The sequence below is a fragment of the Anoplopoma fimbria genome, chromosome 4 (assembly GCF_027596085.1).
Source record: "Anoplopoma fimbria isolate UVic2021 breed Golden Eagle Sablefish chromosome 4, Afim_UVic_2022, whole genome shotgun sequence".
Classification (NCBI taxonomy): Eukaryota; Metazoa; Chordata; class Actinopteri; order Perciformes; family Anoplopomatidae; genus Anoplopoma; species Anoplopoma fimbria.
The window spans coordinates 21,363,723-21,378,685 of NC_072452.1; the positions used below are offsets into that span (position 1 = coordinate 21,363,723).

At 38.4% G+C, this 14,963-nt stretch overlaps 1 protein-coding gene across 1 annotated transcript in view; it reads right to left on the reverse strand.

Moving 5' to 3' along the window:
• Positions 1 to 14,182, reverse strand: part of si:dkey-237h12.3 (teneurin-3) — a 126,230-nt gene extending 112,048 nt beyond the window's left edge. The window contains exons 1-2 of the mRNA XM_054598066.1: positions 13,666 to 14,182; positions 11,296 to 11,571 (exon numbers count right to left, since the gene is read on the reverse strand). Of these exons, the coding sequence (XP_054454041.1) occupies positions 11,296 to 11,571; positions 13,666 to 13,936 (547 nt within the window). The 5' untranslated portion in view covers positions 13,937 to 14,182. The remainder of the gene's footprint in view (positions 1 to 11,295; positions 11,572 to 13,665) is intronic.
• Positions 14,183 to 14,963: the final 781 nt, after the last annotated feature.

Here is a 14,963-nt window from a genome sequence, read left to right on the forward strand (position 1 = left end):
CGAGGAGAACTGCCAAGATTTCATGCAAATATCAATGAGTGAGATTATTCTAGGCTGGTTCCCTCATAGTTCAGTGCCCGAAACTAAAGACTGACAGAAACTGAGCCGACAGGACTTATCAGCAGCCCACTTACTGTTATTTCTTTGGTTTCTGTGTCCTTTTTTTTCTGTATGTGTTCCACTGCTTAAATAAAACATTAAAAATAAATCCTACAATATTGGTACTATCAAAATATCAAAATATCTTAATATGCTTCAGCCACAAATGTCCCACGTGGGCAATAAGGCGTCTAGACACAATTTTATAGCCATTTTTATGCTATTCTTAATTGTTGCTTTATCTGCATGGTAGAGGTACTGTCTATAATGTCTTTACAACTACATAAAAATCTGATCAATACAGAAACAGATCTGTACAATAACTCATGTGAACAGGTTTTCTTTTTTTTTTTTTTAAGCTAGTTAATTTTAGATTGTAAAAAATGAATTTTATGTTTTTTTTATGATGGTATTTTCATGGATACTTCCAACTGGGAGGGCTCTTGGGATTAATCTGCAAAATAGCACATTGAATAAAAATGAATGCATTATGGAGTCAATAAATAATGAAAAAAATTAAGCATATGAACAACAAACTACAAAACAAAATACATATCTAAATCTAAATATTTATATATATATATATATACTGCACACTGCCAGACTATTGTTGGTATTATAAGGAAATGCCCCTTAGAAATAAAGGTTGAATAACTACTTTTACCCTTAAAATATGCGTAGGTGTTTGGAAGCCCTGAGTGAGGTCTACAGGTTTTTCCAAGGCTGCATCCAACCCTGACAGCCTCAACCAATAAGTTAGTAACCTGCCTGAGAGGGGAGCTCCGGGGTTAAAACAATGTTGACAAGCACTCGCTAATTTACTACTGTGAGTGCATCCTACTAATCTAAGGCGACTCAGGTGAGCATATCAACAGCTCTATAAGGTTTTATATTCTTTCATCTGGACAGTAAGAGATCTGGGGTTGGGTATCATTTGGGTTTTATTTATTCTGATTCTTAAAGTTTCCTGATTCTGATTCTTTGAGATGGTCAAAACAGGTCACATGCATATTTCACAGAAAAAAACCCAGTATAATATTATTATATAAAACTTTAGAAAATGAATTACATATAGTTTTCTTTACTTGTTTTTGTTAAATGCCATGATTCAATAAGAATACATTTTCTCTTTATTTATTTTTAGTTCTGATTGTATTTAGTGTAATTTGAGATGTTACAACTGCCCCCTTGATACGAGTGGCCCCATTCAAGTAAAATAAAAATAATAATAATTGTATTTAAATCATTTTCTAGACTTTCATAACTGCTCTGCCCATGTCTGGCTCACAGTCCGGGGACTAAAGTGTGAAGCTTTTGTTTATACCCGTGTTAGGCATCGTTACGCCGGCGTCCAAAGATGGCGTGTGAGCTACAAGCACCCACAAAGGCGTTTATACATATATGCAAATGAGGATTTCTAAGATCTCCTGCTTTTAAAGCACTTAAAAACAAACTGGGCGTCTTCCTAATTCCTTATTTTATTTCATAATGTAATTGCTTCTATCTTTATGTGGCAGTCAGGTGCCTTGGTACAAAAATTCAGAGGTGCACAACCAAGCGCCCTTCGCACATTACGGACAATATGTGTTGATGACGACATTGCGCCAGGGACACTACAGTGAGCAGAAACCCGGTTTAATCGAGACTAGTGTGCTCACAACTCTTCAATTCAGTCCAGAAAGAGAAACAATGTGTGGTTGTTTAGCAACTGATAAGAAGAACAGAAGTTCTTTTTTTCTTTTTCTTTAGGTGCCCAATTTTTGGCATTTAATATTTTGTCCTAATTTGGAGTCGAGATTCTGCAACCAACCCTTAAGAGAACACAGCTTGAGGTCATTTTAGGGAGAAAATCCATGCCGTGTACAGGAAACTGCGCACTGCAGGGTACATTCTGTGTAGAAGTCTCCACCAACATCTTTCAGCTTTTTAGCTCAGGCAAACATTAGAGACTGATCTGATACAGGAAAACTTAATTGAGATCGGAACCCTTTGATTTGTGGTATTGTTAGTGCTAGATGAGACACTCACATGACGAAAACCCCCTGAAATCCTGACTGAAGTCAAGGCCTTCTAATGAAACATTAATTTGTGCACGAATAAAAGACTCCAGCACTCTTCCACTGCCGATGAAAAGATCCAGCTGTATAATTTGTAGTTAAATTGTGCTTTTAATCCTGTGTCGAAAAGGAAAGTGGGGCAGAACAACACAATTAGGACAATACATTTTGCCCGTATTTTCGTCATTATACTTAGTCAGTAAATTGGACTATTTCAAATTGTTGAGTTATTAGGTCCAATTTGACTTCACTATTAATAAAACACTGCAGTCAATGCTGTCAGCTAGAAGCTAGCTACATCTCCTCCTGTACTCTCCTGACCAATCAGAGTAAGATGGGAAGGTAGTAAGATAGAGAGTGTGTGTTTGTGTGGTGAGAGGGAAAGAGAAAATAAAAAAATGGATAATTGTAAGTGAATAAATATTAAATGAATACTTTTTTATGGGAGAAAATGTGTTACGTTACACCAAAGTCAGTTAAACACAAATGTGAGATTACAAAATAGTAGCAGGTTTTAAAGTACCACTTCGGCTTGTGGAGGGAAAAAAAATGATTTCCCTCACTGCTTTTATTGTTTTGGTGCCATTTGTTTCATAGATTTCTGCAATCCTGCAGGTTTGTGCTCAGTGAATTGCTGAAGGACACAGTGGAAACCAATGCACAAAATACTTTTTTTCAAACCCAATATTTAGAGGCAAGACAAGCAGAATGACATAAGACTCTGAGTACGACAACAAGCAGAACAGACGTTTCCTACATTCAGATGAGTCCAAAACGGAACTATCACATTGACTTGCAATTTTTTGATTGCAGACATCAAATACTAAGGGGCGCAAAGGTCAAAGCCACAGCACCATGACAATAGATATAACAAATATTTCTTGTGTCCCAAGATAGGGGTGAGAAAGGAGAGGCTGAAAGGAAGAAGACATGAAACCAAACAGATCGGTGGGTTGCTGCTTGTCTGGGGACGATGTGTGAACACCCGACGGCGCTCCAGGAAAAGAGAGAAAATCTATTTAACCCAACATGAAACGAAAAAAAAGGACCCGGAGAATACAGTATATCCTGACTTGTCAACTTCTGTCAGTCTTTTCCACATTAAAGATTGTTTACTTTAGGTTTACACTTAATGTTTTTTTACTTGCTTCCAATAGGTGCAGAAAGTAAGCTTTAGTTTACTGATATCCACTTTACAAGCAATCAGTGTAACTCAGCTCAGGAGACTTAAGATGGATCTGGGTTTGAGAAAAACATTCATGGTTGCTGAGAAGACACCAGTAATACACTTAATTATGGACAACACATTTGGACCAACATGCTAATCCCGTTCTTCCATTGATATTCATAGAGTATAAAGCGGCTTCCTGACTATTTCCGCATTGCATGGTAATACAAACACTCAATTAGGCTGTGTGATGAAGTGAAATGAGCCATCTTCTCTTGAGGATGGTAAATAGTGGCCCTCGTAATTGACAACTGCAGAGTAATTACTAATCGTAATAACACGTCCTGCGGTCTGGCCCCCGCCAGTGATTGAACAGAGCAGAGTACGGGGCTAACACAGTGTTGTCAGGGATGCTCTGCAGAACTGGGTGGATCTTAAGATGGAGAGGAAACTGTTGATACTCAATGATTAGGTGACAGAAAATGGATGTTGGACAGAGTAAATGGTTGTTATAAGGCACAGCTGCATCTCTGCAGTAAAACTACTTGACTGTGTGGTAAAGGTCTGACATTGACCACCGTTTCAGACTGAGTTCTCCTCCACTTCTGCTAGATATTATTTTAAAAGAGCACAGTCGCTCCATCCTGGGCTTAGCGTCGCCCAGGAGGATTGTGATTGGTTAAAAATTATAAAAACAATCAAAAGTGGCTTTTTTCTTCCTGGAAGTGTAAAGAAAGGTCTGGCTTTGCAAGACTAATGTCACACTTATCATGACAGGTTAACCCAAAGAACTCATTAACACAAAAGTGCTCCACTCGGACCTGGACTTCTAGGCACAGCATTGTAGGTTGAGAGTCAACATTTGGAAAAAATGTGAAGCAATCAGTTGACTAATCCATTACTGTGAGTACAAAAATGTATCGCCAACTATAATGATAATGGTTTTAATCATTTGAGTCATATATGATGCAAATTGTTGGTTCCAGCTTTTGATTCAGCTACTTTTTTATTTTAAATTCATCATTATAATATAATTGGGGGTTTGGACAGTTGGTTGGACAAAGTGAGACAGTTGAAGACATAACCTTGGGCTCTGACAAGTTGTGGTAAATTCAAAACTAGATGATCAATCATATTGAAAAAAGAAAGACAACTCAATCACCAATTAGCTTTTGGAAAGTGCTAATTTACAAAGTATCCCTATTTTGAACCCTCCAAATGGAGACTGAAAATTCATTTTTTTTTTTAAATAATTAGCTTCCATCATCCATAATTATCTTTACATAAGCTATGCCAATTATTGAAGCTAATGAATGCATTAATTACCAAATATTTCTACATCAACATAATGTGTTTTCACATGGATGATATATGTATGAACTCTGTCTTTATAGAAGGGATATAGTAGTTTCAAGAAAATCTGTTTCCCCTTATTAATATGCAAATGTATTCGTCAAGACACTCCAAAGTCTAATCAGATCATCCACTCTGTAGGTGGTAGCTGTGGTGTGAGATGAAAGTTTTTCACCATGTGTTGTTGCTGTTCTGTTAATGTGTGCACAAGAATGTGTCTACACAGGCAGAAACACTCCACCGTAAAACACAAAAGGGCATCCAACCCATGCAATGCATCATGGGGTGCTGGGCAGCAAAAAAGGATCAATCGAAATTGCTATATCGGTGGTCAGTTTTGTCGTTTGCGTCGACAAAGGTTCAAATGTCGGCGACCTTTGCTCCGCACAGAAAGAAGGACGACAACCTGCTCCAGGCTTTCTCAACCTGCTCCAAAATAGAACTCTGTTTGCAACACTGATGAGCACAACACCTGCTATGGCACCTCGGCACATCACCGCCGCATCCCCTGTCACCCTGAGCAGTAACAATGTGAGCACTTAACCGGTGACTGCGGAAGCAAGCGGGGAAGTGATGACAATAAATGACGGCAATCAAAGCGCGCTTCCTATTTTGACGAGGCACCAGATGAAGCTCAGACATCTTTCCAGCTCCCATTAGCAAATGATGAAACTGTTTTCTATGCCAGTGTTGGAGTGTTCTTCAAAAAACATCAAAGATGGTCAGGCCTTTTGACCAGTAAAAAAAAAAAAAAAAAAAAAAAAAAAAAAAGAACTTTCTGATGTTATTTATTCTTTTTGTGGTCGCCGGCTTGTGCCATATTGAATTATGAAAGTGGCGAGGGAGGATTTCTGCCTGCTACGATCAATAGGCTGATTCCACTGTCACAATACAAAGCGCAGATCTGAGACAGGAGTTTGACAGATGGCGTGTCACCTTCGTCAGCGTGACGTCCCACGCGCACACGTGTGCGTGTAAATGCTAGCATTTTTGCTTGATTTTTTTCTTTTTTCTTTTTTGGGTATCTTATAGTGATAACATGCGTGTAACAAAGTAAGATACGGCCATATGTGTGTGTGTGTGTGTGTGTGTGTGTGTGTGTGTGTGTGTGTGTGTGTGTGTGAGACAGGAGGGGGGGAGAGATGCAGAGTGAGAGAACACGAATATGTGCACACAGGGAAGCATGTTAGAGGATGTCTGATACGCTTTCATACTCCCACCCAAAAAAAGCCTTTGGTGCTTGCTGTGCTACAGCACACTTTGCTGTGACTCCTCTACTGATTTAATTAACCTTTTCCTGGCACTGTTCACACAATGAATCTGTGAGCCATACTCGACTGTAAAACATGTATCACTGCAATGTAGACCTGTGATTTGTTTTTGATTTTTTTCTTTGACAAATTGAAAATGAGTTTTCTGATGCATCTCCTCGTAAACAGTCCCGGACGTGAGCGTGTTACACCCACACTGGCCATCCTCCATGAAAACATCAAAAGGGACACAGTGGGGTTTTTTTTTTTTCTGCTCAGAAATGACTTTGGACAGAAGGTGCAGGCCGGAGCAAGTGATGCCTCTTTAACAAAGGATGACAGGCATCGCAGTGGAAGTCCCTTTCTCCTAGACGCCGAGCCCCTCACACCAGACAATAAACCCCATGTGTGACGGTTTCCAAGGCCGAGGAGGGCCGTCTGTCACGACGTGCTGCAGTGCTGTAGCTGCAGTACCTAACAAGTCGGTGTGCGCTTTTTCACACCCTATTAGGAATACAACTCAACTGGGCCATGCTATGTTTCTGATCCGTGCAGTCATTCATGTTTTATGAGGGGTATAATATTGATTCTGAAGGCAGTCAACTTTAAGGTAGGAGGGGGGGGAAAAAACAACCTTTCACCGTGTTCACTTTTACACAGCAGCTATACGTTGACCTAACGGCCCTAAAACATGAATATTTATATCACGATAACTTGAATCTTAAATATAACCATTTAATATTAAACCATTAAAAATACATTGCAGGAAAGCCCCGTAGTGGCCTGGTAACTGCAGGATGGCGGCCCCCGTTGGAAGTTTCTGCGCCACATTTGGCTTTGTTCTCATAATGATACATGCACGTTTTTTTATATGGAGAGATTTTGTTTCCAAATTTAATATTGATTATCGTCAGTGTTTGTAACCAGGACTGGCAGTGCAGGGCCGCTAAGGATGAGTTCATGTGTATTTTTGAGGCTTTAAATCTTACATTTAAAAGGCATTCTCAACTATAATATGTTGAGAAAATTACATTACAGAGCATGTACAAATTCAATTTTACAAGAGGAGCAAGAGTGCATGGTTAGTTCCATTATCCATTTTCCAAGACATTTAAACTAATTCCCCATTTGTCCGACAGCTGCTTGCTTCCGTGGGACTGAAACACCCAAGGACAACATGTGACCCATCCAGTACAAAGAAAGCTTAAGTAAATAATAAGTACCATTATGAAATCAGTTCTGTGTCTTGGTATTTCCATCTGTAATTACTGTTTGAAAAGCAGCTCATAAAAATATACAAGAATATTTCAAACACATTGATTCCATTGATTTTTTGTCAATTATAAAAGGGTTGGAAATAATTTCAAAAATGATCTGGGCCACCAGTGATTTCAGTAGGTTGTACAACCCAAGATAAATGCATTTCCCATATTGCAGATGGAAAAACATTTAAATAACATGAAGTTACCTGAGTATACTGGGGATGGGGCTTTAGTTGGATGACCTTTTTGTCTCCTAATCTTCTGCAGTTAATATGCTTGCAAAAAATCTGACTGAGAAGAACTCTAAGAATTTTACTTGCAGTAAACTGTTTAAAGATCCATTTTCTCTCACTTCAAGTGCAAACATTTATTTTTTTTATATCATGGTGCCACTTACAGCAGCCTTACTCTCCCTACAGACATGACGTTCCAGCACTACACAGCTGGTTCATGTCACAGCGCTAATGTTAAACAAGACACTAAGTGAGCATATGTAAATGTGTGTGCATGTATATATATATAGATATACACACACAAACACACAAACACACACACACGCGTGCATGTAGGTGTGGGTATTTGTTTGTGTATGGAAAGCTATCACTGTCAGTTATAGCAAAGTGTGGAATTAAATAATTCTGCATGAGTGGAAATAGCTTAATCTTTTTATTTATGTAGTATATCAACATCAAGAATGTATATATTTAAAAATTGTATGTATATATTTTAAATTATTTAACATATTTTTAGATAATATTTTAAAAATTATGTGAATTTACACATTTATGTTTAATGTGCTTTTATATGTGGGAAATAAATTACAAATAAATATATATATTTTTTTTTAATGCATGGAGAAATTAAGGGTCTCTTTTGTTCCTTTGGTCAAACCAAGCTGGACTGTGTACCATCTATGTAGTGAAAACGATAAAACGATATATATATATATATATATATATATATATATATATATATATATATATGTAAGCAGGATGGGAGTGTCTATTGAGATATACAAAGGACTGCTGAGAATTACACGGACATTCTTACAACTAGAAAGCCGATAAAACGGACGCTTTAATCAATCAATTTTGTTTTCAAGGGATTCTATCACTGGCAGGGGATTATCTTAAGTGTAAAATCAATGAAAGCTGCTTAACAGATTCTTTCTCTTTTTTTCCTACTTCTTCATAAAGAATAAATAAAAAATCCAACAACTTCATGTTATGACATAAATAATCAAAGAAAAGCAGTTATGTTATGAGCCACACATGGCTATTAGGGGCTTGGCCTAATGGCATTATATAAATATATAAATAAATTCTTTATTTTATATATAATAAAATAAAGAATGTATTTATATATTTATATAATATATATACATATATATATATATATAAATATATATACATCTTTATATATATATATATATATATATATATATATATATATATATATATATATATATATATATATATATATATATATATATATATATATATATATATATATATATATAATTATGAATTATTTCTTAAATAATATATATATTTTTTTTTAAAGCCAATTATTTCATCACAAGAGAAGCAATTAATGTCAACATTGACACATGATAAAATGTTTACACATGACCTTAAAAATCCTTGACTACACAGAACTTAACTCAAAGCTCTTTCCCTGGCTGGGTCCTCTTTATTCCTCAGAAATGGAAAAATATGCTTACAAATGTATCACTTTAGAAGACAACCCCTCTTATCCCGTCTCCGTGGCTGCACTCGACAAGATGCCCGCTCTAGTTTCACTTTTTAAAAAGGTGGAGCTCTTATTCTTGAATCACGAAGGTTAACACTTGCAGATGCCGCGCTCTATGAATGCGCCGTGGCTTCGGTACTTGTCTGTGTCGAACACTCTGTTGAACAGAGCGAATTAGAATGAAATATTGAGTTCATTTATGAATAAGTGGGGCTGAACGGCCCCTTGTCGGAGCTTCTGCATGCATATTCACTTGATGGAAACCTTTGGATGGGTCATTTCTCTTATAGCTGCTTCATTAAATAGTGAAAGTCAAAAGTGCAATGCCTTACATGCTCCTTACATTAAAAAAAAACAAAAAAGAGACCAAGATCTATAGAGGTGGAACAGCGAGACGGGTTTTCCTTTCCTCCTGCTCAAAAATCTGGATGAAGAAAAGGTCTCCAAAAATAGTTTAACAAAAAAAAGGAGTTAGAATATTAAATAATGCCGTGACTCACATTGTTCTCCCTACTTTGCTTTTCTAGCATATTACAATTACATGCAGTTAAAGGAACAAAGAGCAAACATACTCTAACATAAATAAATTAAATGTTTTTGATTTTGTAAGATTAGGAAAAAAGGCATGGCACCTCTAGCAGGTATTGTTTATTTTACCTTTAATGAAACTAACTGAGGCAATAGCGAGTTGGATGAAGTCTCAGTGGGACGTTGTGCTAACTGGAGCCAATCAGCAGCAGCTTCTCGAGACGTTTCCAAAAGAAGAAACTCCAGAGGAGATATGCCAGAGGGGGCGAAGGCTGGTGTGTGTGTGTGTGTGTGTGTGTGTGTGTGTGTGTGTGTGTGTGTGTGTGTGTGTGTGTGTGTGTGTGTGTGTGTGTGCTCATGCAGTATAAGTGTCGGGGGGCAGGTGCAATCGAAGCTCAATTGAGAACCTATTGAAGCTGGACTCAATTTTTTCCTGGAGAACGGAGCATCGACTCCACGCTTTTATGATTGGCCTCTAGTGCAACAAATATGACTGGAGTCTGGCGTTAAGGAGTCAGGGGTTATGTTTACCAGCAGCTCTTTGGTCGGGGTGAGCTTTAAGTCAATCATAAACGATACAGTGCATTGGTCTAAAGCAAAAGCTAGACACTATGACCAATGCATGGGGTTGGGTCGGGGAGGCTTTTTTTTTTTTTTTTTTTTTTTTTTTAAAAGGTAAAAGACTTCAGCCCCCCTTCCGGAGAGACACGCTCACTGTGATGAATATCGCCATTAAGAAAATGACTTGTCTCAAATGTCAGACGGCGGCAAATGTTTTCAGAATAAAAATTGATAGCACACGAACACAAGACATTTTCCTTTTTTTTACCCTCTCTTTAATGATCTCGCCAGCGTAATCAAACCTAATTATTTTAACTGCCTGCCACTCTTTGAGATCATGGCTTCCTTAAAATAATTAGAGCTTTACATTCAATGTGTTTTAATGGTGATGGCTCGCACTTTTGATGATGAGGAATGATGAACACTGTCAGGTGCTCTCAACACCACAGTAGGAGTCTTCAAGCTGTACACTAAAACATATGAAGCTGTGAGGATACACTCTTAGACAGGATGAATGCTTTGCTGACTTAAAGCATGAAAGCCTGAGAGAAGAAATACTGCTGAAAACCAGCACTAAATGCCTTTTTAAAGCAGATTACAGGAGACATAAAGGATTTTCCAAACTGCAAACTATCCTTTCAGGAAGTAAGGGTAACAAAACAAACAAGAACGGGTTTTAAAAAGTGTACCTTTCACAACAACGTGCAGCTGCCTTGTATGCATTTGATGCAGCAAAGATTTGCCCTCTTGAAACACAGACCCTCTGTCTCAGGTTTCCAGCATGATCAAATTTGCACTTCAAACCTTGCTACCCATTTAATCAGCCATTGTACGTGCCCAGTCAACCACCGCAGAATTTCTAAGCAAAATCTCAGAGCGAGGCACACAAAGCTATCTTTGATTATACGCTAGCCCATGGGGAAACTTTATCAAACTCCTTTGCTTCCTGTGGAGAAGGACCAGGTGACTAGGAGCTACTCAATCGGAGAGCCAAATTCTTTTCCGCATGCAGCTAGGAATCACGCCTTTGATCCGAAGAAAAGGCAGCTGCAAATGCCTCTCCAGATACCGGCCCCACCAATCGCGCTTCCACTTGCCTCCACCAATCAGGGCCCTGTCTCCAGCGCCGAAACCATAATCCAACCTACTGCAGCCTTTTTTTTTTTTAACCTACAGATTCCTCCCCTTTGCAAAGCGGTGGAAGCATGATCGGCAAACAAGTAAGCATTTCAAGATTCAAAAAAAGAGAAGTGTGCCCTACTCACCCATCTCATTGTCCGATTTATTGTCCATTTCCGTGTCAGTGAGCGTGAGCGCCGAGTTAGAGCGACTGGAGAGGCATGAATCCGGTCCAGACTTTGCTCCCGATCCCCAGAGAGTCATGGTACGTTCCGGTGATACAGGTTCATGGTTTTCTGTAGCGACCGGCCCTCTGGAGTAGCTGCTGAGCGGGTGGGAGAGGCCCGTCTCGGGGCAGATCGCCAAGCCCCTGCGAGCCGAGGGCTCACAGATTCCGAGTTGCCTCAGCGAAAACGTCTGCCCTGTGAATGACAGAAGTTGTAAAAGTTAACAAACCAACCCACAACACGGTTAACGGCCAAGAGCAGGGATACTTAAAAAAGAGGAGCAGCTAGTTGTTAAAATGAAGGCCTAACAACGTCCTCCCACACCCACCAACTTATCAAGATGCTCAAAAGCATTTTCTAATACTGTAAATCACAGTGCAGCTCAAACTAGATTTTGTAATTAGGGGAGCTTTTTAAGATGACCCACTTTGCTCAGATATTTGTAAAAAAAACAAAAGAAATTACCAGAAATCAAGCTTTGGTGTTCATCTACACACGTGAAAAATTAACAATTATTATTATCATTTATTGTTTTCAGTCTGTTTCAAAGAAAAAATCATTATCATAAATTTGTTGGTCTCATAATTTGGAATGATTTGAGGCTCTGGTGTTCACTGGAAATAAAATTGTTTTATTTAATTATTATATTATTAATTAATTAAATCTAAGACGCAGAAATATTGCAAACAAACACAAAGACCTCATGTTGACCTCATTAGGAAGCTCCAGAAATTATTAAAAAAAATTCTTCATCATCAATAATTTGATATCTATCATTACATTTTATATCTAGTCATCCATTTGTAATATTTTTTTGACCTCTGGTCAGTATGGCACTAATACCCCCAAAACTATTAATCATGTGATCAACCTGAAATTGATCCTTTACTATATTTTTTATTCAAACATATTTTAGAATGCTTAATATGTAACATTTATTCACTTACACAACAAAATAGGTAGTTAATCATTAATTATTTTTAGGATTTCAAGGTCAGACATGTCAACATTGTTAAAACTCATGCAGCAAAACTTAAAATATGTTCACGATGATCTAATATTTAAAATAAAAAAAATAGGTCATCTCATATGTGAGATGACAAAGAGAGTGAATTCAGTATTTTCCCTGGATATGTCCCTTTGAAATGTATTTTGTCTTGTTGGAAATGGTGCAAAAAATCCCCCATCTGAAAATGTTACAGAAAACAGATTTCTTCACATTAAAATCCAACACATTAAAAATGATCGTTAGATAACGACATTTTCATCCACCATCACTCACACACACACACACACACACACACACACACACACACACACACACACACACACACACACACACACACACACACACACAGCAGGATGAGCAGATACTGTAGTATCTACACTCATTTACAAAATATATTTTTCCAGAACAAGATGAATAACACTGAATCTTACATTCACTGTGATGTATAAACAGTCTTTGGCATTAAATGCCCAGATTTTAAAAAGAAATGACGAACAATAGCATTCCTCCCACACCTTTATCATAATCCCATTAATTCTGAAATGGGCACCAATTAGCACAGTGAAAATGTAAGGGAGTAATGGATAGATTTTCTAATTGCAATAATATGAGCCAAAGGAGTGCTATAAAATAGAATAAACTGCTCAAACTTTTTTAATTACAGAAATTAGAGCAGTTTCAGAACAGCCAATTAAAGGACAGAGTTATTCACTGAGCATTCTCCCTTATTATTTTAACGTGGTCCAGCAGGGTTGGAGGATCATAGTAGCTGTATCCCACACAATGTGAGATTTTCCTGCATGTTTGTGAAGATAAAAAACTGCCTTTGTTTGATTATCACCTTATTGTGTTTAGCTCTGCCTGGCATCCTGACATAGAACATATAATTATTGTCAAACCTGGATAGAATCAGTGGAAGATAAAACTGGAAAATGTTAGAATTTAGTTAACACGAAAAACAACAAAAGTCCCTGCATCAAAGCTCATTTTACTAATGGTGCTTTTACGTTTCACTGTTAAACATCAGTAAATGAACATGGTTATGAGGATTTTGTTTTTTGTCATATTTATATTTGTTGTGTATAGTATTATAACTCTAACAAACTGACACCTCAGATTCATCTTCACATTTTCTCTCCAGAGATAAAACCGTGAGTTCCTAAATCAATACAGACATTTTAACTTAATAACCTGAAACTTTTCAGCTCACATTAAGGAAATTCATCTTGAAAACATGAAAAAAAACAAAAAAAACAGAGTGAACATCTGTTCTCGCTAACCTGGCCTGCTGTACTCTGCATTCTCCTTGTGGACCATCTCCTTGACTCTGCCTCCAAACAGCATTCGTGTAGGGTCATGGTCAAAGGCCTGGAGCGTTTCGCTGGAGCTGTAGGATTGCTGAGTGGGTACGCGACAGGCTCCCTCCTCCCGATCAGACGAGGAGGCGGTGTATCGGCGCTCCCGATCCTTGTCTCTCTCGCAGAATCTCTCTCGGTCTCTCTGGCTCTTGGACAGCGAGCAGAAAGGCCGCTGCTCCCTCACCCGTTCCATGCTGCCTGCATGCTGGGTATCCAACTCCCTCCCCTTCACCAGCGACGCTCTCCTGAGAGACTGGCCACTGGATTATTTGCCTATTTCCCTTTTCTCCCTCCTCCTCTGGTTGTGATTCCGCACCGCTTCACCCCCTCCCCAAACTCCCCTCCCCACTTTTTCGCCTCAGTCGGTCTCTTCTTCAGTCCACTCGGGCCTCCGCTCACTCTACCTGGAGAAAGAGAGAGAAGAGAGGAAAGGAAGCAAGGAGCTCAGATAACACTAATCCATCTGCTTCATCTTCAAAAGCACACACTTATCCCCCTTCTCACTGCCCCACCCCCACCGCAACCTCACCACCCCTGAAACCTCACCCGTGAACTCTTGTCATACATGACTTCCCCTCTTAAATAAAAGATCACCTCCTCATTCTGCCTGCTTTAACCTTTGACCCCAAGTTCATTTCCCCATAGGTTGAGTTTTAAAGTTGTCCCCATTTTTCACATCTGGCAAAAGCAGTTTTAGGGAAACCAGTAGTATCACACAATAATATTTCCATGAGTGAAAAATCTTCAGCCTTTCAATCTCACCATGACGATAACCTAAAATTAACATCCATCAAGTGTCAGATGCCGGTTAAATGAGGGATGAATCAATACATCACGGTGGCAAGTGACTTTTTGACACAATCACATCGGGCTTTCATTTCTAATTTAAACTGTAACTCGTGCAGAATTATAATTTGGACCAATGATATGCATGTTAACCAAGTGTCAGATTGTGCACACTGAACAGCAATGATAACAAGTGAGATGACATATTTCACTGAAAAATGCATATCTGCTGTATATAGATTTTTTTAGTTGTGACGTTACACAAATATTTATCTCGATTTCTGACTTCCCACAGTTAAATGAACATGATCGACTGTGATATTGACTTTTAAAATGCTTCCTCCGCTCATAGAAAACTCTGCTGCATTTCAAATCAAGCGCTTCTGACAGCCTGCCACCAGGGGGCGATCAAGATGATTTGGCTATATTTTCGA